Below are 24,848 nucleotides of genomic sequence, written 5' to 3'. Positions count from 1 at the left end.
CACCGTGTGGTTGGGGTCTGTGCTGTCCTGTCAGCTCATCCCTGCTGGTCACAGGGGCAGCGGAGACTTTCACACTTCTCCCCCCGTTTGTGTCTCCTGTGCCCCCCTGCAGCTCCCCATCATTGCAGGCCAGTCTTTCACCCCACCACATCCCTTTGCACACACATCAGGCTGCTCCTGCGTCTCAGCCTGCTCTCACTTACAGTTCTGTAGAGAGGTGATGGGGCGGTAACCTTGCCCTGGGGTGTGAACAGAATAACTCACATCAGTCTGCTTTGGACTGCCATGAGAGTCATCTGATGTTGGTGTCAAGTTTGGTGTTGTTTTCTCTTCAGAAGGAAAAAGCAGCAGTTGAGGTCAAGATTTCAAACCCACCTTCCCGTGGGCAGCCCAGCAGTGCCCTTCGCTGCAGGTCAGTGCAGTCACCTCTCCTGCAGCACAGCAGGGCTTTGCTGACAGCCATAATCAGGCCAGCACAGTGTTTTTCCCCTTTCCTGTACACCCCACCTCCTTCTGCAAGCTTTTATAAAGACAGTTTTTTGGTTGCTAGACCAAAACCACTCAGTGCTTCTGCAGGCTGTTCCAATATATAGATATATACCCAAGTGGGTACACAGATGCACACACAAATATAAAAATACACCTGTGTAGATCACAGGCCTTTAGACGTGTGAGTTAACACTCTCTTAGCTGCACAGGGTTATGGCTTATATTTGGGCAGTTTCAACTATATCAGGGAGAAGGTACAAGCTGCATGTAACCAGTGGTCATGGTGCTGCTCACAAAAGACACTCAGACAAATCTGGCCATACAAATGCACATGCAAAAATGCACAGACACCCCCTTCCTTTATCTTCCTGACTTTTTCTGTATATACCACAGGAGCTTTTGCCCCAAATATCTCTCAAAGAGAAGAGACAATGAAGAGGATCCCATAGGACCCCATTTCATCCAGTTCCTTAAGCCTCATGTTCATTAAGCCCTGAAAATGTTCTTCCTTTTTCTTTCTCTAATGATGTGTTTACAGCATGTGCTCTTTAACACTGTGATAACCAACAAAATATTTTTCCCTGAAAGAGTTAATGGGAAACAGAAGCAGTGCCCTGGAGTGGGAACAGCCTTCCCAGCCACTGGAATTAGGAAGGCTTCTCTTTTCTTGATAGTTCAGAGCTTACAATGGAAGCTACAAAGTTTGTAAACATTTCACTTGGCAGCCTTTTCATATTTGCTTAGACTGTGATTTATAAAGTGAATCACAAACTCCTTTTCCAGGATGAGGTCTTTGCTGTATCAATAAGTATGCGCATGGGGATCAGCTGTGGATACAATGATCCCAGCATAATTCTCCTAAGTGCAGGCTACAGGGCTCTGTGTCATCTCATACCCTGTTTCCTATTGATTATCTCATGCATTTTTCCCCCAGCCACTGTTATTAGATAGACGTAGCCCCGGTGGGCTGTGGAGGTTTCTTAACTCTGACTTCACTCCAGAACTACTTGGCAAACACCCCCGCAGCGTGCAGCACCGGCCCCGCTGTCTGTGCAGCGTTGTCTCGTGCCAGGTCCGGCTGGAATTGCTCAGTTATTTCTCACTGGACACCCAGCAGTAGGTGGCTTGTCACCTGGTTTTGAGGACCAGTGGCAATCTGCCTGCTAGTATTAAAACTGCCCAGGTGTCAGTCATGGTCCTCATTCCACTTGAAATAGCCTTTCTGTGGCCCAAGTGACTGCTTGTGACAAATCAGGCCACATGGATATTTTGCGACACAGACTGACAACTGGCCTGGAGTGGGCTCCTGCGAGCAATAAGAAGAGTTTACTCAGTGGGGTACACAAGTTGGGCTGCCTCAAGAGGTGGGCTCACCACAGCCAGTGTACACAAGTCATGAGGACCCCCATCTCTGGTGCAGAGGAGCCTTGTGATGGGGCCCACCTTGGGACCTGAATGTGTATCTTTCCCCATCCCCTCAACCAAACCCAGTGTATGGCCCCAAGGGCAGAAATTTGCTCTTTTGGGTTTTTTTGTGGGGTTTGGGGTTTTTTTGCAATTATTTTCACTGGCCAAGTAAACAAGGCAAGGAAATGCTCTGCAACCAGGGCTTCCTCATGCAGCAGACAGAGAGACAAAGTCATTCCCTCCTGCTTTCAAGCAGAATGTCTCCAGCTAATAAACAGGAAAAAACCTTTTCTGGTCAGCAGAGCCCTTCCCCAGTGAACATCTCCCCTGGACCTGCTCTCTTAAGCCTTTGGGAGCTTGGAAACTCTTCAGCTGTAAAAATAGTGTCTGCAAAGTCAGCAGCCAAGCCCTGATCCTGGGCAAGTTGTATGGTGGGGGTTTCTCATGCTTTATTTATTTTGTCAGACCTCTTCCAAACTCTATTGAAGGAAGTGAGGACTCTCCCTGGCCATCTCAGCATATGAAATACTGAACAATATTCCACCTAAGCCTGACTTCCCGCTGTAGGGAGGAAACCACAAAAATAGATTTCCTGGTAAATTGAGCTCCTATCTGCATTGCCAAAATGCCTCTAACAGCAGAGGTGCTGAGGAAGCACCCAGCACTCAGCAAAGCTCCTGCCCTCAAAGCCAGCCCCAGGGTCTCCCCAAAAGCACCCTCCCATCCCTGCTCTGCCAGGGAGGCTCCTTGGTGACCCATTTTCTGTGCTCTTCTCAGGTTAAAGCCAATGGCCATTCTCAGAGGTGGGAGGGAGATTTTTCCATTATGGAAAACACTTCCAGGTTTCCCAACAGTGAGCAATTTTGCTCACTGTCAGGGCACTGCAGGAAAGGAGGAGGCTGGTGGGCAGCAGGGCATTCGCCAGAGAAGGCTAAAATCTGTGAATGCCTACCTGGGATGGATGTAATCAGCAAATCCCTTAGAGGATCCTCAGCATTTCCAGCTCAAACCCCGAGGTTTAGCAATGCTTCTAGTATCCCCTTCAGAACCTTTCCCACAAAAATTTCCCATTTGAGCAAATTGGCATTTTCTGGCAAAAAAACCCCCCTAGTTCTGAAGAAGAATTTCAGAAAATTCTCTGTTGTCTAAGCCGCTAATAGCCTGTACAAGTCGAAAGCCCTGAGGACATCTTACTGTGTTGTGTCCCTGGCATCACTTGCAAATTGTTTGCCCAGCTCTGCCTTGAACAGATCGGGGCACTTTTGGCTACTGCAGCAGAGGAAAACAATAGTGGCGTGTGTCCTCTTCTGCTACTTCAGAGTTGTTCAACCAGAAAATAATGAAGTGAGAATTGTTTTTCTTTGGCTATGCAGTGTAAGTTATTGGTGAATAAATAAACCCAAAGGATTAAGTATTTATTGATTTTTGCAGTGTTTATTTCTGAGTTAATTTGCAACCCACATAAAGAGGGAAAGAAATCACTGAAAATATAACATATGTTTTATATTGTATGTATTATGAAAAGAGTTTCAGTAAAAGATTATTGCGTCTTTCTATGGGGTGTTCACTGGGTTTGGTTGTTTTCACTTCTGACAATATAATTTGATCAAATCTTAGCAGTTACAAGGCAGACCCAGATGAATTTTATAATTTGCTTTAAAGCACACAGATGCCATTTTGCAAAGCTAAAATTAAGAAGACAGAGAGATATAACAAATGCATTATCTCAACTCACTCTGAGAGCAATAGTCCTTTGTATCCATGTACAGATGTCTGGATAGGATTCCTGTATGTATAGCAAGCTCACAATGCCATGTCCTTTTCAGTAATGCAGAGATGACAAGACAATACAGGAGACTGCTATGCTCTGACAACTCCATCCGACTGTACCGTCTGCCAGAGGTCCCCAGCTAATTAACTATTGATCTAAACTTTTGGGGGTTTTATTAGAATCTCACCAGTGTCACATCATTGTGAATAGGGCTTTAGCATATAGCAGAGAGAGAACTGGCTGTGAAGATGAAATGTTGAAGATGAAATGTCAAAAATGATCATTTCTCAAGAAGCATGACCGTGTTTGCAAGGCAGGCTGTGAGTGCCGGTGTGCTACTTCAGTGCGTGGTTGCAGTAAGCACCAACGGGTTCTGCAGCTTCGCAGGTTCCCCAAGACATTGGCAGGACCCTGATTCCTGGTGTTAAAGCTTTTGGAGCCAATATGTTTTAAGGCCTTTTATCACCTCTAAGCTAGCCAGCAGCTCACTAGATGGATCCCATGAGTACAAGCATCACAGCAGCAGAGAGGAGCACCAGGCTGGCTTTCCTGTAGCATACACAGAGGTTCGTTCAGCAGAAGATGTCAACAAGCATCTACCCTGCCCAGGCTGCATGTGCCATCTCCTGTTTTTCTCTGACATGGAGCAGGAATACAAATGGGGAGGAGAGACACCAAACATCTGATCACCAAGGGGAACAGACTGGCCGTGGCACAAGGCATTTTGAGCAGTTCTTTCAGCCTATTTCCCAGTCTGAATAATTAAAGCTCCCTGCTGGTTTAAAAGAAGGAACATGCCGTATGGTGAGCTACTGTTCCCATGTCAACAACCCAAAAGCATCAGAAAGGACACTTCCTCTCCTGTCCAGGTCACACTTCTTAACACTTCTTTGCTAAGCACTGTTGGTGGTGGTGAAGACGGGGTTGTGTGCTCCTGCTGAACTGAAATCAGCCAGCACTTCTGAAAGCAGATTCCAAGTGAGAGATGCTGGAATCTATTAAATAAATACAGAAAGACAGGTTTAAACAAGCACAGCTGAAGTGGCACAGTCCATCTAGCTTCCTGTCAGGGCCTTATCTAAGTTAGAATTTCTATTTTTGTTTCTTTGCTGTAGCATATTTTCTCTATCTGTATTGTACTTTTTGGCAGTAGTTCTCTAGCTTTGACTCCAGCTCCCTTTAAAGGTGCTCTAACAGACCAAGAGGTGACACCCCTCATCGCTGCAGCCTGAGTGGTTTGGATCTTCTTTGGATCAAAAAATAACATGCTCTGAGGATGAAATTCAAAGTCCTGTGCTCTGGACCCACAGAACGGGAGACAGTGGGGAGTTTTGATGGCTTAGTTCTTCTCTGACACAAGGGCTGGGACAGGCAGCACCGTAATGTGCCTCAGAGAATTAGACATGGTCTGTCCTTACGGGAGCTTTTCAAAGTGCCCTGTGAAGCTTTTCTGCACTAAGCACTGCATGCACTGTTCTGGGTCCAAGGCTGCTGGAAAGCCTCCTGATCTTTCTGTAATAAAAAAAGCCCATTATGTGAAGAGTGGAGGGAAATGTATCACTCCCCACTATTATCTGTGGCTTCTGTCTTGGTTGTGCTCTGCGCTGGCTGCCCACACTTAGGCTGGCAGCAGCGCCAAGTTTACCTTGCACCGGCATAGTGCCCTCCCGGAGGAGTCCCGGTCTCACGAGGGCTTCTTGGCAATGTAATAATAACAACAACAATAATAGCTGGTTTTGTTACCCTGGTATCTTAGCATGCTTCAAGAGTTTGTAGTCCAGCGATGCCATTAAAACCACAATCAGTCTAATTGTAGTATTAATTCTGAGCTGAAATAGCACACCATCTACACCACAGGGAAAGTATGCAGAACAACACTGCCTGTCTCTTGGACCCCTGGGGTGCTCTGGATATACAGAAGCCATTTACATTCCGGTAGGCAGAAGGCTGGTTTATGAAATTTCATGCCTCCTTTTTACCTGGGCATGACTGCTGAGCCCCAGAATGTATCACTGTCTTGAATACCACAGTGTGAATGGCGAGAACAGTAAATAAGAAGGTGCTAGCAGAGACTCAGTACTTAAAAGTTGGGGCTCTTAATGATGAACCTCTTGAGCCAGAAGGGTTGGAGTAATGGATTTATTTCAGAGGTTTAAAACTGTGATATTTAAAGTCTTGGAGATGGAGACAACCATGTGTCCTCTCAGATCACTTCATGGTCTGAGCATAAGGTGAGTGCACAGTAACACCAAGCTTCAAATCCCACCCCAGCACAACCCAGCACAGCCCCACCACATGAGCTGTGAGGAGAGGAGGTGGGTGTTTAATTAGTCAGGTGAACTTGGAAAACCTAAATCCATGTGGAACTTGGGTCTGGCACGAGGAAGGACATGGAGCACCCCATCAGACAAGAGCCCATCCTCCTTCCAGCCCAGCGGCTCTGACCTTGAGCACCACTTGCGAAGTATTGCAAAATAAATGAAATCTGCAGGGGCCTCTCCCAGTGGGGAAAGGAACTGGCCAGAGCAGAGCTCTGCAGTGGCCTTTCTCCAGGAGCTGCACGAAATGCCGACTGGGAATGCTGATGTTTGACTCACCACTTTCTCGCTCTCCGCACCTGGGGAAGAAGAATCACACTCTGATCAAAATTCACCTTCCCACCCTCACAGCAGGGTGATGGGTCAGAGGGCTGTAGGAAGCCGTGGTGGTTTTCTCCCTTCTCTGTGTTGGCCTTGTTGACTCAGTTTCATGCATTGTTTATTCGCTGCATGTGGCTGGAAGGCTGCTGATGGCCTTGGCAAACTGGTAGCATGTCGCGCTTTGCGGGTGCTTTGTGTTAGTTTTGTTGCTCTGCAGCAGGGAAACAGTGGAAACTCATTGTGGCTTATTGCCCATATTGTGGCAAATGTAGCAGAATCCTTTGTCCAGACTGTCCCAAAAAAATCCCCTTCCTGTTCTTTAGGCCAAAAAGGAGTATGTGGATGATTTTAATGGTGGTAAACACTGAGGTTGTCTTCATAGTCTGCAAGGAGCATCCCCAAGGCCATGCTCACACCCAGCCATGCAGCTGTGGCTGGAGGGGTCCTTCTCCAGCAGCAGAGGAGAAGCAGTGGAAATGGCAGGGGCATGAGAGAGATCACACCATCTTCAGGCCACTCAGCAAACCTCACTTTCAAAGTGGGATGAATGCAATTTGTGGGCTAAAGCAGTATTTTTCTGGGGGTGAATCACTGAAGCAACTGCCTGGCTGAAGCCACATCCAGAGCCACCTTCTCAGAGCTGGCCCTTTCGCTGGTGAGATGGGTTTCAAGAGCTAACATATATACAGACATGAGGAGTGAATCTCTCCAGTCTGTGTTCTTTATTCCTGTTTAAATCAACGTGTTTTACCATAGCAACTACCAAAGAAGGAATCAACAGCTTTTGAGCAAACAAACACTTATTAAAGCACCCTTCTGAAATATTTATGCTTTCTTCCCAAAAGCCCACTAAGTGCATTGACAGAGCGGTGCAGCACAGCGCTGTGTGGCACCAGGAGCATCAGGAGAGCCTTTTCTCCGCTGCCTGGCAAAGTGGAAAAAACATTCTTCTGCAGTCTGTTTATCAGCCAGGGAGTGTAACCAACTCTGCACAATGTGATTGAGAAACTGGGAGATGGAAGCGACTCCATCAGAGAGCAGGACAGCCTCAGTCCTTCCTTCAGTCTCAGGCCAGCCTTGAAGAGTAGCTCCAAGTTACAAATTGTCTGTTTGTTCAAAGTCCCTGAAGAATTCACTCCAAAGTCTAATGAAACAGTTTTTGTCAAAATTATTTCTGTGCTGGTGTTTACAATGATTGGAAGGAGATAAAAAATGCAAGAGGAGTTTGTGGAGTGGGAACTGGAAGGTGTTCAAGAAAGGAAACACAAACTTACACAAAAAAATAGGAAAAAGAGACCTAAGGAGATCAAGGATGTCATGACATAACCAATCCTTTCAGCAGTGAAGGCAGCTATGGAGGTACTTGTCCACCTCTCCCCTTGGTCCACTTTTCTGTCATGTCAACTCTGGAGGTGCAACATGGAGGCTGTTCTGAGATCACTGAAAGCATCTGGGATGGGGAGCACCCTCCTGCAACCAGGACCGAGGAATGGAGGTGGGGAGCATGGAGGGAAGGAAAGACCTTTTAAATGGATTTTACTGCTGTGCAACAGTAATCTGAGAGAAGTGCACTACAGAGGGCAGTTTGTATCTCTCACCATTCATAGTTCATCATTCAGGACATGCAGAATGGCCCTGTGGCCTCTTATTGTCCAAGAAAGCCAAACACTGATGATTTTATGGGTGTCTGCTCTTCTGGTGTGTGTTTCTCTCCCTCACGAAGCAAATTATATGGCTTGCTCTTGAAAACAGGCTCCCCAAAAGCTCACTGTTACAGGTGTGTGCTGGTATTTAACACATCCCATGTTTGTCACCTTGCATCAAGTGTTGCTTCCTTGACAGTGATGGAGCTGTTCAAAGCCAGGGCCATAAACCAGAGTGAAATGGTTCTGCTGAAGAAAAGTTGTTTAAGATTGTGCTTTCCCAGAGTTGACATCCAGTTCTTATGAGTAATACTGTTTTGCAAGGGAAAAACTTGTATGAACCTACCATATTGCTGTCTTTTTCCTGGGGTGAGTTTTCAGCATAAATCAAGTTAGCAATTGTGTACCATTACACAGATGGGAAGGTTTAAAACACTTGAGGTGTTTAAACTGAACTGTGGGTCTTGTCAAAAATACCAAAAACTATAACAAAAATAAAATTGTACCAGCTGCCCTCCACTGAGGTTATCCACTTGCAGCTTCCAGAACCACCACATGTTTGCAGCTGGACTTGGAGTTGGCCATGTGAGAAGATTAGTGCACATTTTTACTTTTAGCTCATTTGGTAGTTGGTGGATCTGTGGGGAGTTGGTTATGGAGGAAAAAGTGTCCCATTTTCCCCAATATTTTCCTTCGAAAAGAAACAACACAAACAGTTAAAAGCATGTGCCAGAGCACTCCAGAGAAGGGGCTGCTGAAAGCAGTAGTGGGCATTGCGCATGAACACAGTGAGGGAGGGAGTAACCGATGGAGCAAACAGCTCAGAGGACGTCAGCCTCGCTGGTGGGACCTGCGTCAGTCCAGGCAGGTGGACTGGAAAGACACAGAGAAGATGACTGTTCCCCCTGTGATGAGGTACATACCCATGGTCGAAATACTTCAAACATCCTCTACCATGGGAAGCAAGGGACTAAGAAGCAATATAAACAGAGGAATCAAAATAAGTCCATACTTTGATGTACATTTAAATTGGCACTGCCATCAAAGTCCAGCTTCCCTCATCCCAGATTCACTCCCTTGCAGTCACCCCCCAGTGATGCCTCCTCTACTCTGCAGGCACAAACATCCATGTACCCATGGAAAGAACTGGAATAAAGTCTCCTTAAGCAGAGGTTTCCAGTCAGTCGATCCAGCTGGCTGTTTCCCTTTCCTCCATGCTGGGTTACCTGGGCCTGTTCACAGACGCAGAGCAGAGGGGGTGGCACGGCGGCTGTGGTGAATGGCCGGGCTGTGGTGAGGCAGTGACTGCTCTGCACAGCACCAGTGCCAGCTTAAATGCATGAAGAGATTGTTTTGCTCTTTGGGCACATCTCCCTTCCACAGCTCATTTACTGTGTATAGATACATGAGCAGGATATATCTTCTGAGCAGGATGTCATGGGGTATATGAGTTAACGCTGGCCATATAAATGTAGCTATATAGCCTCTTGGACAAGCAAATTTCTTAGAATGAGTTTGCAAATCTCCATTCTGGATTGCAGTGTGCTCTGAAGACACATGCAACACAGATGGAAAATGTGGCTATGAGGCAGGATTCCCTTAAGATTTATTCCAGTGTGGTAGAGGGTCACAGTCCTTTCAATCCCCACTGTCACAGAAGAGCAGAAAAGGGTTTGGAACCCCAATTCGTAAAATTACTTGAAATCTCTCATTTTGCAAACCTAAGAGTTCTCCTATTCAGCTATGAATTGGATGCTTACGGTGCAGGAGATAAGTCAAGCAGAGAAAATGTGCTCCAGCACACAGTCCACCACGTACCTGCCTAAACCACAGACTTCCAGTATCATTTCTCACTGTAATGGGAACCAGTGCCTGCACAGAAAGGAGTCTCCAAGCTCTGTATGACTACAGCGAAGCAGAGATTTTTGAGTCAAGCTTCAGGAAGGAAAGGCAATCACCAAACCAGTTCAGCCTCCTGGGGTCTATACAAAAAAACAGTTAACAAGAACATGCCACTGCCAGGGGAGATCTTCAAGAGGTGGAGTACTGTCCCACAGTATCCACGGGCTCAACCTGCTCTGAGATAATAGACCACATTTTCTGCAGTTTGTTCAGGGCAGTAAAACCCCCTGAAGGGCTATTCAGTGACTGACATCAATGAATGCAGGGGATAAATAATAGCAAACTGCAGCTTTGTTTTCCGGTGTTGGAAGGACATGAAAAGGGAGAATTATGTGACCGTTTATCCTAAATGATGCACAGCTGACTGTGCTAGCCTGTGAAGCCCTGTTTGTTTATCCAGTGATGATATATACAAGTATTTCGCAGGCTTTTTTTCAAACTACTTCAAGAAATTTTTCCCACTGTCCTTTGCAATGCTCTCTATTGCAAGCATTCATAGATTTTCTCCAGTGAAGGACATTACAAATCATCTAGATTTCCACCCAGCATGGATAAAGGAGGAGGAAGTGGCACTGTTTTACTTCATATATTTTTATTGCTTCGTATTTGTTGCTGCCACCTTTTCCCATGAAATCAGGCAGGCAGATGTCTAAGGAGAGGTCTTTCAAAAGCACAAAGCCCCCAACACTCATCGCCACAGTAAGCCACACACCCGTGCTGGGTCACAAAACAGGGGACAGCCCCCTGGGAGCGCATACTCACACCACGCACATATGTATATCATCACACAACATAGGGGCCAGGAGGTGGCCAGGAGGGAGAACATCTCTCATTTATATACACCTGCAGCCCACAAGGCTCTTTCCAGCAGGTCTGAAAGGTCCAGGGAGGAGCTGTGGCCCTGCAAAGCTGCAGGGAATGCAGAGATAGAGGTGCCCACCCTTTCCCTCCACTTGTCCTGCTGATTAAGTTAAACTTAGAGCCACTGATCTCTACTGGTATATAGCATTGTTTGCTCTTTCTCTTCCAGACTTCCACTGCACATCCAAGAGTTCATCTGCCTTTCTGTCCCCATGATATCAATCTAATAAAAGTTACTATTTTTCTCTGCCAACTTTGTCTAACACATACCCTTAGATCATCAGTGTTACTTACACAGACTTTACTACTAAGCATTCATGCCTCAACTATTTTAGTACCATCAATTTTCTCCATTTCTCTCCTGAACTTGATTTAGCACAGTTTATCCTGTCATTGGATGAGACTGATTCTTTATTAGAGGACTGCCAGCCGTGTGCTCGTACTGGCCAAAAGACAGGCTATATACGTTCTGGCTCAGTGTCAACTCAGTGCCATAATGTGAGTCCCAAATAGGAGCTGGCTTACAGCTGGGTGGCTCAGATCGCAGGCAAAGCAGGTTCTTCAGACCAGCCACAAAAACATGCCCTTACACAGGGCAGTTGACTCTAAATCTAAACTGAAATGTTCTTCATTTGCTCTTCTCATTAACCCCTCTAGAACAGCACTTCCTATCTACTCCAGACTGAGGTGACAAAGGGGACGCTTTGGTGGGTAGAATTTTTGCCCTTGCACAAGTTAGGGACATTAACTTTGCTTAGTTAAGAGCTGTGTTAAAAGCTTTTAAAAGTTTTTTTTCCTGGCACAGCTGCAGATGAGGTTAGAGAGCTCCCTACACACACAGTGAAATTTAACACCTTGAGAGCCCCAGGACAAGAACTGGGTGATGTTGGGCAGCCAACATACCTCATGCACAAAGAGGTCAGAATTTCCAAAGCACCTGCAGGAGCCATGTCAACTGCTCATCACAGGTGGAGCCAAGGGAGGTATGCTGCCCCTTGGCCCATAAGGCAAGGGGAAAGGTGAGGTACCTTAGTCCTGAGATGATGGACATCAGCTCTAATCACGCATTTTGACTTATTTGTTCTGAATGTCATGATCTGATATGTCATTTCCATTTCTCTCCACACAACAGTTGGCATTGGCTATAGTCTGGCTCACCCTAGTGGTCTGAAGCTTAATGAGATGTATGTAATGCTCTGTGATTTCTTTGGGTGATTTAACGAAAAGTCATCCAGTCACTTTTGAGCAGTTAAATTAAAAGCAAACGGGATTTTGTTAACTATGGTGTGTTCCCAGGTGATAAATGCTTTTTAATAAATCTCATAAAACCTTCTCTTTCTGCTGCACTGAATGTCATTTGTTTTTTTATAGTTCTTTTTAATAGTTCCTCGAATAATTTCATCAGCATAAAGTGTCCTCCTGGATGGAAATTTAATAAAAAGCTGAATTGTTGTGAAAGGTATGAGCGTGATCTTATCTTGCTCACTCTTATTCCCAGACCTTGTAAATGTATTCCTAACAGCCTGAGAGTTAATAATTAATAAATGAAATAAATTACTTGGAAATTTCAATCTTACACTGTGCTCTCCCCACCTGCCTGGCCAATGATAATTAACACTTTCATGTTTAAGTCAGATGCCCCAATACCTCTGTGGTCCAGTGTAATCAGCTGCACTACCCAAATAAAGATGTGGAGTGTCCCATGCATTCATATAATGACTGTGCCTGTGCCTTTGGCACCAGTGGCATCGCTCAGATTTGTAAAGCTGCACTAGTGTGAGTTTGCTGGTTCAGACCTGGGCAAAAATGCAACCAAATAAAGACGCAGCAAATGCCTGTTCCTTCTTGCAGGTCATGACATGGCAAAACACAGCTCACAGACATGAGCTATCATCTGGACCATGACTGAATCAGCAAGAGAAGAGTACCAGAGTCCCAAGTGCAGCAGATGGTCCATGCTCTGAGACTCCAATTCCTTTTCAAAGCCACAGTTGCAAGTTCAAAACTGCCAGAAACCATTGAATGTGTGCATCCTTCTCTGGGTCATAGATGTTCTTCACAGACCAGTTTGGGTGTATAACCCACTTTTTAGAGTTTCTCAATCCATCTTATAATTCAGTAGCCTTACAGTAGTGTTCTGCAGCTCAGATGAGCAAACACATGATCAGGAACTAATCCCTGTTTGGTAGCATGATCTTTAGAGACAATTGCTGCAAAACTATGGTCCTATTTTTTTCTGGAAATCTGCGTGAGAGGCACCATTTATTGAAATGAGCAGTGTGGGTAGAGCAGCTCAGAGGTTCGCTATGGTCGGCCAGACCATATCTGTGCTGTGGAGACCAGGACATCCCAGCTCCCTGCCAGGGCACTTGTCTGTCTGCATCTGGGCTCCCTTTCGGAGAGATGCTGCTTTGCTCCATCATGATGTCCTCCCTCACATAAAGCATTGCCTGGTTCATGGGCTAGAAAGGAGCTGCACATGCAGGCTAGAATAAGGGAAGAGCATGTGTGGAGATGCGTGGATGTCCTTAAGTCATCAGAGCTAGTGGAATTCATCCCAGAACTTGGGAACCAGCCAAGGAAATTTCTAAAGCATTAGTGATTATCTCTGAGGAGCGATGGTGGCAGCCCCCAAAGGACAGGAGAAATAAACAGTGCGTTAGCTTTAAAAAGGAGAAAAAGAGGCCCCAGGAGTTATCCACCAGCCTGCCTAACTCTGTTTCTTGGAAAGATACTGGAACAAATTATTAAATAATCAATATAAACACCTAGAAGATAATAAAATGACAAGAAAGAGCCAGCATGGATTTCTTGAGAACAAATCACATCAAATCAATCTAATTTCCTCCTCTGACAGAACAACAGGCCTGGTGGACAAGGGAGAAGCAGATGTGATATATCCTGACTGTAAAAAGACTGTGTACTCAGTCTTACATGACAGTCTCATGAGCAAATTAGGGGCATATGAGCAAAATAGGAACATAAACAAAACCACCATAATTTGGGTGTATAAGCAGGAGAAAAAAACACTTCCCAAACAGGCCATTTCAAGTGGGGACAGAGGAGCCTGGTTTGTTCATCATGTCCATTAATAACTGGTTTGTATGATAGTGAAGATAATACAATTTTATAAGCTGGGAGGCATTGTAAACTATGCAGAGGACAGAATCTGAATTCAAATTGATCTAGATAATGGGACGAAATCTGTAAGCTGAAACTCAATGAGGACAAATGCAAAATACCGTGCTTAGGCAGGAAAAAATCGAATGTACAAATACAAAATGAGAAATAGCTAACAAAGCATCGCTGAAAGGATGATGATACCAATTACTTTATCACTTCTGTCTGTGTGCAGAGTATTTCTTCTCTGTTTACAATGGTTAATCTAGAATTTACTGCTGTGTACAGGTACTGTTGACGCTAACAGAGCTGGTGGAAGTTCACAATTCTTTATTTTTGTCAAAGAAAATGTCTTTTTCCAAGGTTTATTCATTAAAAAGTAAGTTTTTGGAGGGAAGCTTCAGTGGAGAAAAAAGCAAATGTTTCACAATAGAAGTGATGCCCTTCTCATTTAAGGCAGAGATTTATTCTCGGGATGCAGTACTGTGCAGTGTGCTGTCACGTGCCCATAAGCCCTCTGAGTCCTGCACTCTCCACACCCGAAGGATGGAGCTCACCATACTCGCCCTGTTCTGCCTCTGTCCTAGCACTTCGTGCTGGTTAAGGCAAAAGACAGAGGAAGCCTCAGAAATGGTAATTTTTCAGTTACCCTTCCCAAAAGGGTGTTTCTTTTTAGATCCAGCAGCAAGGGTCCTGAAGCACCAGTTTAAGAGCTATTTCATGTTTCCATTCCCAGTAATAGGATGCTCCCATTTACTAATATCAATATTTAAATAATTTTCCCATCTCTTCAGGTTTTTCCTATCCTGAGTATCTTTGGTCAGCAGATTGCAGGTGTGACATGAGGTGGCATGAATCCATGCTGTGGTGTTAACCATAATACGATGGAGGAGGTTTCCTGGTAGAAATACTGGAGATCACGCCTTAGCACCACTTCTGCTGAACTGGCTTCCTTTGAGGTTTCCATCCCTGCCAGAGTTGCTCTAATCCCTGCATTCCTTCAGTTTAAATTGCTCGAAATTGTTCGCAGAAGAGTGCAGAGTGCTGAAATGGAAATTAAAGCAACACTTACATATCTGAATTCATAGATTTTTAAACTTGGCCCTGTGTGTCCCTCACTGGGTTCCTCACATGCACTAGAGGCCATGTCTGCACCAGGACAGGCCAAAGAGGGTCACGTACACCACGCTCCATCTCACACAGACATGCTATTTTCCTCGATTCATACAAAGACTATCTAATAAAGAAGGAGGAGAAACTGTCCCTTTGTTTATTGGAAATATAACAATAGGATCCTATTCTAAATCCTGAGGCAGTATACAGCATAGGGGACAAACAACAGTCGTCATGAGCCAAGATCTCCTGTTGTCGTTATTGTTTTTTTTAATATCATCAAGAGTTCAAAACAAATTTTCAGCCAAGTTTATCATCCCTGATACAATTCCACCAACTCAATAGAGTATATATGAAATAAGCTTCTCCTCAGAGACAATAGTAATAGGAAGCGACAAGCTTTTGACACACATCCAGGCAAAGTCATCCAACAATTCAGTGTGAATTATCGTGCCATGCTGGGGATCTTGTTCAGTTTTTTTTTTCCCTTTCCATGCAAAGCTCAGTCTTTTAAAAGAGAACAAAATATTTCACCTCTGAATACTGCATGTCACTATTAGGAACTAAGAGCTGGCAAGAATCTGCTGGAGAAGTTGTATCGTTCCTCCTCTTCTTGGTAGCATCTGGCCAGTGATAGCTACCATTGTCACCATCATGATTTCTGTTTTTCTCCATATGACTGAGAGAAATGAACAGGTCTGGGGCTTATGCTCATTCACCCCTCGCCATTTTCCTCTCCTCAGCCACAGGGACAGTGCGGGAGGTCCTGACCCCCGTGGCTGTGGCCCATGGTGCCTCTGCTCCGGACGTCCTGCAAACCTGTGGAATGGGGAGTAACTGATGGTGCTGGCGTCCTTGCCCTGCCCTGCATGTGCAGTGAGCCCTTGTCCCTTTCTGTGCCTCCATTTCCCTTCTGGGTAAGCACCTGCCCAGGCACACACGCTGCTGTGACGTTCTCTCAGCTCTGAGTGGGGAGAGCAAAGCAATTGCTCGGCCAGATGTTTCCTACCACTGAGGAGAGTGGAGGAGGAATGAATATCCCACTGGAGTATGACTGCAGCCCAAGCGAACACTTCCTGAGCACATGCATCTTCTCCCAGCTCCGCAGCCCATGAGAATGCTCAAGATACAAATCTCAAATATTTGGAATATTAACATCTATCAGTTTCACACGTTCCTTAAAGTAGCATATTTCTTGCATGACTGATCCTGCCATATGGTAACATTAGCCTGTACCATTACCATCTGGCTCAGCTTTAATTGTATCAAAAGCATTTTGACAGGAGGTAGCATCTTTCCTTTTCCACCCCTCCTCCCGCCAAAAACTCTATGATTTCTCCTTAAATGAACCCAATTTTCAGTCCTGTGTGAGAAGGTTTTCTGCATATTCTGTCTAGGAAATAGCTCTTTGATTTCAAATGCTTTGCGTTTGGGAAGCAAAGCTAAAACCCAGGAACAAGGGAACTCCCAAACTTCTTTCTCAAAGGAATTTTTGGTGTTCATTAGGGCAAAACCAATAGAGAAGCAATGGGTCCTGGGCATTACACATTTCTTCCACTCTCTACTCAATTACATGCTCCATGAAAAAAATTGTTCCTTAATCAGCCCTGACTTGCCCTGTTACCATTGCTAGTATATGCCTTCATTCTTGCCCAACAAAAAAGAAAAAAAAGGAAATCCAAAACTCTTGCTCTGTTTCTTCTCACTTATTCATGACCACAGATATTTTTATCATGCCCCCTTCTACGTTCCTTTTCTAAAGTAAACCACATCCTACATCCCCATGTCTTCCCTTTGAAACTTCAGTGTCCTTTCAGATGGAGATATAGGATCCTGAGTGAGCCCTCCCCATACTAATACAATATTGATAATAGTAGCAAATGCAGAAATGGTAATAACACAACCCATTGTGTGCTCGTCCTTCTGTGCTGGCTCAGTGACCCAGCAGCCTGTAAAACAGCTCCTGCTGCATCAGAGCACTTTGCAGGCAGGCTCAGGGCCCTCATCCACGCTTGCTCTCTTTGTCCCGCTGCCACTAATCCTCTTCATTATTTAGCACACCGATACATAACACTCCTGCACCCACCCAGGCAGAGAATCAATTCAAATGCAGCTGAAAGAGGAGAACTTGTCCACAAACAGCAGGTCGTAATGAGATAAGGTTCTCAGGGCTTCTATCGCAGCCGACTAGCAAGAGCTGGCACTTCGTGTGCTTCAGCCGCACCGTTCAGCTTGGAAAAGCAAACTTAAAATCCAGCACTGTAACAATAACAGCAGGACGTGAATGACTGCTTGGCTGCAGATTAGAAAGACAGAGATACTCTTCAAATGTCATCAGAATAATAATAATTTTTAAAAATCACTTAAAATGCAATTTATTTTGTCTGTACAAATACAGTGTTTTGGTGTGCAGTCGGGAAGGTCACCACAGGAGGGAAGCAGTGTTTCACTTTTGTTTCTATAGTAGTCAAGGCTAATTTTTTTTTCAAAAAATGTATATTTTGACAATTAGAAAAACCTCCCTGATGTGACAAAGCAATAAGTATCTCTTATTCAGAGAATTCAAATTGATAGGAGCTGGTTGGGACGATGGGTTAAAAAAAACCTGCTTTCAGAACACCTTGCAGAATTCAGAATTTATTAAAAATGAGAAGCATGTTTAAAGGGAGAAGCAGCAATAAACCTGTCATGAAACAGCAAATGAAAGTGAACAGCTCACTTGCCAGCTGCCTTCATGTGTGCCTGTCATGACTGTACCTGCTGGCCAACAGCTAATACTTTTATATGGTCCCTCTACCCAGTTACAAAATTGGTTTGTAAGTTCTTGATTTCCAGTGCCGACAAGAAATGGAACTTGTGGTGAAATTGCTTATATACCTATAGCCTGAAGTTAGAGCAACTCTTTTCACAGAAATTTAAGTATTTGACAAACATAACTTCACAAAGTTCTGGTTTTAAAGACATGAGTGAAGAGAGAAATGTCTGATTAAACTCTGGGCAGATTAATTTATCCATTTTCAAGGTTTACAGGCTAAAAACCAAAAATATTTCCATGGTCCCTGTAAAATAACATTGGTGCTGAACTGCTCAGTGAAGAATGAGCCTTTCCTCAGCAGGCAGGCTGGAGGCAGAAGGTAGTGCCACTAGGTTATGGGCAAAGCAGAACTGCCAGCAAGGAATATTTGAGGGAATCTTGTGGGTTTCTGCAGTAGGATCCACCACCCCTGGAGGTGCCTACAATCATCTCTGATGCTGCACATTAAATGGGGATTTTTGGCCTTTCCAGTGACCCCTTTTCTACAGCAGTTGAGGATAGAAACCACAGAGCTTTGCAGAAATGCATAACAGAAAGCTGAAACATCACCATTCCTTCTGTTATTAACAGAGAAGTCATAAAAAGCCTGCAAACGTAGCCCTTAGGAGTAGGATTTGGGCTTGGCAGAGGTCAGGAGAGAAATGTAACCAGCTCTTCACAGCGATATACTTTCCAGTCGATGGAAGTTCCCTCAGAACTTGCCATCCCAGCATTTCCTGCAGCAGAGATGTGTGCCAAGGCACTGGGAGTGGGGTGTGTGTGCTTCTGGAGATCTGCTGAAGGACGTGCATTGCCAGAGGGCACAGGGAGGCACAGGCAGGACTAGGCAGACATTCACTCTGTTTGTAGTCGGCCAGCTCTGGATGTGCTGATGTCTGATAGCCGTTCCTCAGCCACAGCCACCCTTCTGTGCTGTAGATTTCTTTCCCTCGGTCATTCCAGGAAAACAAACTCTGCCCGGTTTAACATTGTTCTGATGCAGCTCTGCGGTCTCTGGGTGGTGGAGATTGATACCAGTTGCTTTGGTATGGCTTTGTAAGGGATGGATTGTATTAGCTTGGAGTCAGCCTAAAAATCGCTGGTGGGGATTTTGGAACGGGACCTGGAATTCCTCAAAAACGCATCTAAATGTGAGTGCTGTGCATCATGTGGGGGGAAGGAAACCTCCATCATGTTGCCTGTGCAAATGAGGCTACAGTCTCATTAGCTTTCAGGAAGAGAGCCATGTGGAAGTAAATCTGAAAATAGCAACTTGCTAAATTTCTTCAGACTCTCTGAGGACGAAGATGGGCTCAGCATCACATGATGGTTGGACTCCACAATTCTTTCCTGCTTCTGCTTCCTGTGGGACCTTTGGCAAATAACCTCATCTCTTGTGTCTCCCCTTCCCATCTGTTGCAGGAGGATGAAAGAGATCTGGGTAGACTTTCACTTATAAGACTTTGATACTACAGTCCTGGATAGCAATGATAAAAATCAAAATGTTGATGCCTGAGACAGAAGTTTCAGCACTGGTGCAATTTGTCAGCATCCCATACTTGTTCCCACGCAAAGATGAATCATCAGAGAACAGGGATTTATCATACTGTATCATCGTGTGATGGCAAAAACTGCCACCATTGACTGCAAGCAGTGAGATCCCAGTTGGAGAGAAAAACTGGTGAAGTATACAAAATATTTTAATATATAGGAATATATAGGAAATAATCTTGACAATGCAAATGTAGATCCACTTAGGGCTTTTCTACATTCCTTGGGCTACAAACCCCATCACTCTGGCCCTCCTGGTACAAAATGCTCCTGCAGGCCAGTGGCATCTTGTGCCAAAAGCAAACCCTTTAGCCGTTAGCACTGTAGGGTTTATGACCCACAAAGAATTGTTTCCAACCATATAGGGTAGTTGTCCCTATGTGGAATAGTCAATTCATTACACCATTTAATTTGTGAAATGGCGCTTCTGATCTTCAAAGTGTTTTACATCCCACACATTGCAGGCAGTTAACAAGTAATAAAGAGTAAGAATTAATTAATCCTAGCCATACCCCCAAGAGATATGTAGACAAACATTAATCTACCGATAGAAATAGAGCAACCGAGGTTATGTGCCTTGGCCACAGTGGGTATCTAGGGCAGAGCCAGGATTAGAGTGCGGAAACTCTGATTGCAAAGCTCAGTCCTTGCCTCTCGTGAAGTTTATTTTGAGGAGGAATATAATCTTCAAAATAAATCATTAATTTAGAAGAAGTCTTTGTTTGTCTTCTGCACTTTATTAGCGCATTGCAAGTACATCCTGATACATAGGTCAGGCAGTAAATATTGACTTTGGCCCATCCTGAGTGTTTATATACGCACAAATACATATATATCTATTATATACAGTGTGTGTGTGAGAACAACAAGGTATCTAATTAAAGAGTTCAATACCAAATATGCAGAATAACAAGCGTTGATGTGTTATTTCAAAGCTCTGCAAGCAGACTGCTGTCTCAGTGTGGACATACTTTCCCACGCCAGCTCGCAGTCCTGCAGCCACCCTGTTACGGAACAGAGTCACATTGTATTTAACCCCCGCCTCAGCCTCACCGACGGGCATTTTTGGGATCTCACTGGGCAGGATGATATCCAGAGGCAGAGGCCCTCCCAGTACGCATCCCGAGTGCCTCACTGCAGACCATGCTTTTTCCACAGAATTACCATACTCTGATGATGATAAACCCACAACAACACCTACTCTCATGAAAATTTGCAACACCCTTAACTTTCTTCTGTATTCCTACAGTTTTGAACAAATTATGTTCAATCCAAAGTAAAAAAAAAATATACCTGGCATACCTTTGATTGTACCTGTGTATGTTCAGGCAAACCCCCACGTGGCCCTCAGATACAACCTGAAAAGAAAACTAGAACAACTGAGCTCTATGTTTTTCCTTTATCTGGTTTAAACTTTGGCACAGACAAGGAATTTTTGCTTTTCTTATATTTAGTGTGCGTGTGTTCAGTCTCTAATAATCTGTTCTTTCCTTAGGTTTTCTTACCAGTCCTGACCTTCCTGCTTGGACCCATAGAGCAGACCAGCTCTACGTCTTTTTGCTCTCTGATCATAAAATGCTTGGTGTTTTGGACTCAGCTTATCTCATACATTTGGGATTTTAATTATCGATGCAAGTGCCTTCCCAAAGGCTGGCTGGTCTTTTGGTACACAGATTATGTAGGAAAATTAATGGTAGAAAAATGGATTTGTCCATCCGTTCCTTTCACTGTGGTGACTATGAGCTCTACAAACAGCTATGCTATTTTAATTCTAAAAAATACATTTGCAATGTCATCTTTAAGGAGGTAAAATATGCTCAGCTTGAGTTTTGTTTTCTGCTATTTTGTGTATCAGAACATTAAGCTGCCGTGTATAGCAGAGTGTGTGGGGAACCCAGAGCAGTCTGTTACCACGCTTTATTTTTTGCACCGTCTGCTTCCATTTTTCAACGTTCTGACTTATTGCTGGTTGTTTCAAAGAGCTACAGCGCATCTGATAGCGTATGAACCATAACTCCCGAACCCACGGCGAGATTGCTACTGCAATAAGATAACCCCTCTGGGCATTAAGCGCACGAAAGTCAAACTTTTCTTCTCAGAGGATTGAAGACTGGTGCAGATTGACCAAGAAGCCCTGATTTTGCTTAGTTTTTATTTTAACGGGCAGGCTGTTAACAGAGGTGGTTGGCTGATTAGTCAGACACAGGCTTACCTCCGAGTGTGCATGTACTTTCTTTTCATGTGCAGAAAGCACGGGAAAGCCCCAGACTGCACAGTAAGGAAAAATAAATACATCTTGTCGCTGAAGGCCCAGCCGGCCCAGCCAGGCGGGCCCTGCTCGCCGGACCCGCACCCCCGAGCCTGACACCCGCCGGGGCCGCAGCCGGGGGGCGGTTGGCCCCGCACCCCTCAGACGGAGCCCGCGGCCCTCGACCTCCCCGCTCCGCGCTGCGCCGGGCCCGCGGCCTCGGCCCAACCCCTGCGGAGGGGCCGATCGCGGCGCCCCAGGCCCGCCCGCCAACTTCCACCGGGGCTTCGCCCTGCCCCGCGGGGCCGCTGCCCGCCGTCCCCGCCGCCGCCCGGGGGGTGGGGGGGCGAGGGGCGGCCAAGGGCTCGGCGGCGCCAGGCCGCGGCCAGGCCCATCCCGGCCTGCGGGCCGCCGCGGCGCGAGGCCAGGAGAGGCGGCGGGGCCGACCCCACCCGGCGGCGGGCCGGGGCCGGGGCCGCGGCCGGGGCCGGGGCGAGCCCGGGGCCGGGGCGGGCCCCGGCGGGCCGGAGGCGGGGCCGGTCGGCGGGAGGAGGCCGCGCCTCGGGGGCGGTGTTGCAGACCGAGGAGGCGGCTCCGGAGCCATCGCGCCTGCCCGGCCGGCGGCGGAGCTCGGCTACAGGGGGAGGGGGGTGGGGGGGCGGCTCGGCGGCGGGTCTGCGGGCCGGGCGGGCCCCATGGGCGGGTGTGTGGGCTCCCACCACGACTCCTCGGGCAGCCTCAACGAGAACTCGGACGGCACCGGAGGTGAGTGCCGGGCCCCGAGGCTGGGCGGGCGGGGGCCGCTCCCGGCGCCGCGGGGGGACCCCGGGGCGGACGCTGCGGGCCGGGGCCTGCGGCGGGGACGGGCCCGGGGCCGGCGGCGGGCGGGGGAGCCGCGCTGCCCTCGCCGGCCTTGGGGCGCTACGCCCGGCATCGCCCTCCCCCACCCCTCCCTGCGCCCGGGCCGCAACTTTCCCGGGGCGGCGGGGGTGTGCGGGGGGTGTGCTGGGCACCCGCGGCCGGCCTGCACCCCCCGGGAGCTCGCCGGGGTGCCCGGGCGGGCAGAGCCCCCCGCCCCGCCGACGCGGCCCCTGCGGGTGGGGGGCTCCGAGGCGCGGCCCCTCCGCCCGCCCTGCGCGGCCCGGGGACAGGAGGCTGATGAAAGAGACGGGCTGGGGAGAGGGCCTGCCTGGGGCTCCCAAACTTTGTTTTCCATGGGCTCGGCTCCTTGTGGTGTGCGGGGAATAATTCTTCAGATAACTTAGATCCTGGCACTGCTGCGGGTTTGGGTTGGTTTTTTTTTTTCTTCTTTTGATTCTCTCCCAAGAAAGATGGATGCTTTCCTCCAGCCTAAATCACCCGTACTAAATAATCAATTTCTAGCGACTTCAGATGCTGGAGCAGCATGTTCTCACTTGTGTGCAAGAGCACACCTAGTTAGTGTAGCTTATGTGGAAACATTGCTGCAGTATAAGCATTTTTCTTTACTTAAATATCTGAATGGTTGCTTTTTCAGTGTTCTTAGGTTTGTGGATACCTGATGTTCTCCAGCTGAGCTGCATATGCTTTCTAGTCATTTAAAGTCAGCCTACCAAGTGGACACTTGACTTACAGGTAGTCCTCACGCATGCAGGGTCCACAGATTTCAGGTTGAAAATGCTGACCTAGGTCTACATTTTCCCCTGTGCCTTATGGAATGCCTTATGGAATGTTATTTATCAGTCTGGTTTTGTTTCAGATGCCCCAGCTGATGGGTATTCTGTCATATCAGTGACTTTGGTGTCACTCCATAATGTAAAAAAATGTAGCACAATTGTATCTGAAGCAGCCACCTGCTGATTAACGCCAGATACATAGCTCATAGAAATACCAGAAAGTCCAGCTGCTAAGAACTGTGTAGGATTTAATCACATCATTGTTATTAAAAGGAATTTTATAGCTTTGTCTAGTATGAGTCTTCCTTACTCCTCCCCTCTATTAAAAAAAAAAAAAAAAAGGAAGAAGCAAGTTACCTAAAAAATACATCTGTACTAAGCAGACTTGCCAACCAGTAAAAAATGCAAGAGTGTCGGTGCAGAAAGGACCAGAGCATACTAAAAGCCAAAGAAAAAAAATGGCAGGAATCATCACATACCCAAAAAATCTTGACTGAAAAATAGCATTAAAAGCTGCGTTGACATTTGTTCAGAAACCTGCTTCAGTAGCTAGGTGATATGAGGTGAGATCATGTCACAGAAATAGCCTCAGTTTAATTTCCTCACTCTTATCTTGCCTGTGATGTCAAATGAATGAGATGATAGGAGGGAAAAAATTATCAGAGTTTGGCTGATACTGTAAAATAGTCTTATTACACACCCAGTAGCAGCACGTGAGGTGGGCAGTCTCCATCCAACTTGTCTACAGAGTGCTGTCCTGGATGGACTTACTGGGAGCACGTTTCTGCTTGGTGTTTACATGCCATGACATACTGCTGCTTTGGGGTTAAATAACCTATTGTGCTTGGTGCATTAGAACAGCAGCTGGATTTTTCAAGATGTAAGGGATGTGAAATGCATGTCAGCTGGCTCATGTTGATTCATGCTCTAAGGATAATGTTCCTTAAGGTTGTCTCGCTGAAGTGAGAAGTGATGAAATTTCAGTTGAATTATGGGCTTCTTAGGACTGTCTTAAACAGCTACAGTGTGCAGAAGCCTGTTTTGTAATGTTACGTATCTGTTCCTGCCTCTCAACAAGAAAAAAAGGGGGTGTTGGTTAAGCTGAAAGAACCTCAGAATATCTTTTATAAACCTGACTCCTGAGATGTCAAAGCCCAGCCTGCACTAATTCTTAGCTTTACAAATTCTGCAAATGTGCCCACGCCAAGTATGAAATCTGACTTGCTCTCTCGAGGGAGCTTATGTCTTGAGGCATCAGCAAGTGAACCAGATGAAGCACAAGCGAACACGATTTGGAGACTAGACCTGTGCAGAAAGGCGACTTATTCCTGTTTCCCATATAAGGCTTATTTCCTCCAGCTCCTGGGCTGTGACCTAGTCTTGTGTATTCGCTTTCAGATGGCTGTCAATGAGCAGGGCCGGATCCTTTTATAAATCTCAAGAAGGCTATTTTGAAACAGAAACATCTCAGTTCCAACCAGAGCATTGCCGGCGATGGACTTACTTGGGGAAGGCTTTGTCTCTTCCCCAGAATGGAGAAGTTTCTTGGAGAATTACAAATGGTCATGAGATTGATTAGACAGCAATAGCAGCCCTTGATGCTGCATAGAAGTGGGAGCCAGACCTCAAGTCTAATTCATGCAGGTCTCAATCTG

General features: G+C 46.2%; 1 protein-coding gene across 6 annotated transcripts in view; it reads left to right on the top strand.

The window, feature by feature from the left end:
- The first annotated feature begins 22,227 nt into the window (after window positions 1-22,227).
- Window positions 22,228-24,848, top strand: part of UBTD2 (ubiquitin domain containing 2) — a 60,737-nt gene continuing 58,116 nt past the window's right edge. For 4 of the 6 annotated variants that reach the window (XR_012625007.1, XR_012625006.1, XM_074838685.1 and 1 more), the window contains exon 1: window positions 22,228-22,303. Coding sequence is in view for 2 of the 6 variants with exons in the window: in XM_074838685.1 (XP_074694786.1) it covers window positions 22,234-22,303 (70 nt within the window). In the remaining 4 variants the exon portion in view is untranslated. Of the gene's footprint in view, window positions 22,304-22,785; window positions 23,153-24,848 lie in introns of those variants that run through there. The other 2 variants (XM_074838686.1, XM_074838687.1) reach the window with 2 other exon arrangements.

The sequence above is a fragment of the Strix aluco genome, chromosome 13 (assembly GCF_031877795.1).
Source record: "Strix aluco isolate bStrAlu1 chromosome 13, bStrAlu1.hap1, whole genome shotgun sequence".
In the NCBI taxonomy this organism is placed as follows: Eukaryota; Metazoa; Chordata; class Aves; order Strigiformes; family Strigidae; genus Strix; species Strix aluco.
The sequence above is the reverse complement of the archived record's forward strand: the minus strand, read 5'-3'. Positions and strand labels throughout refer to the sequence as shown.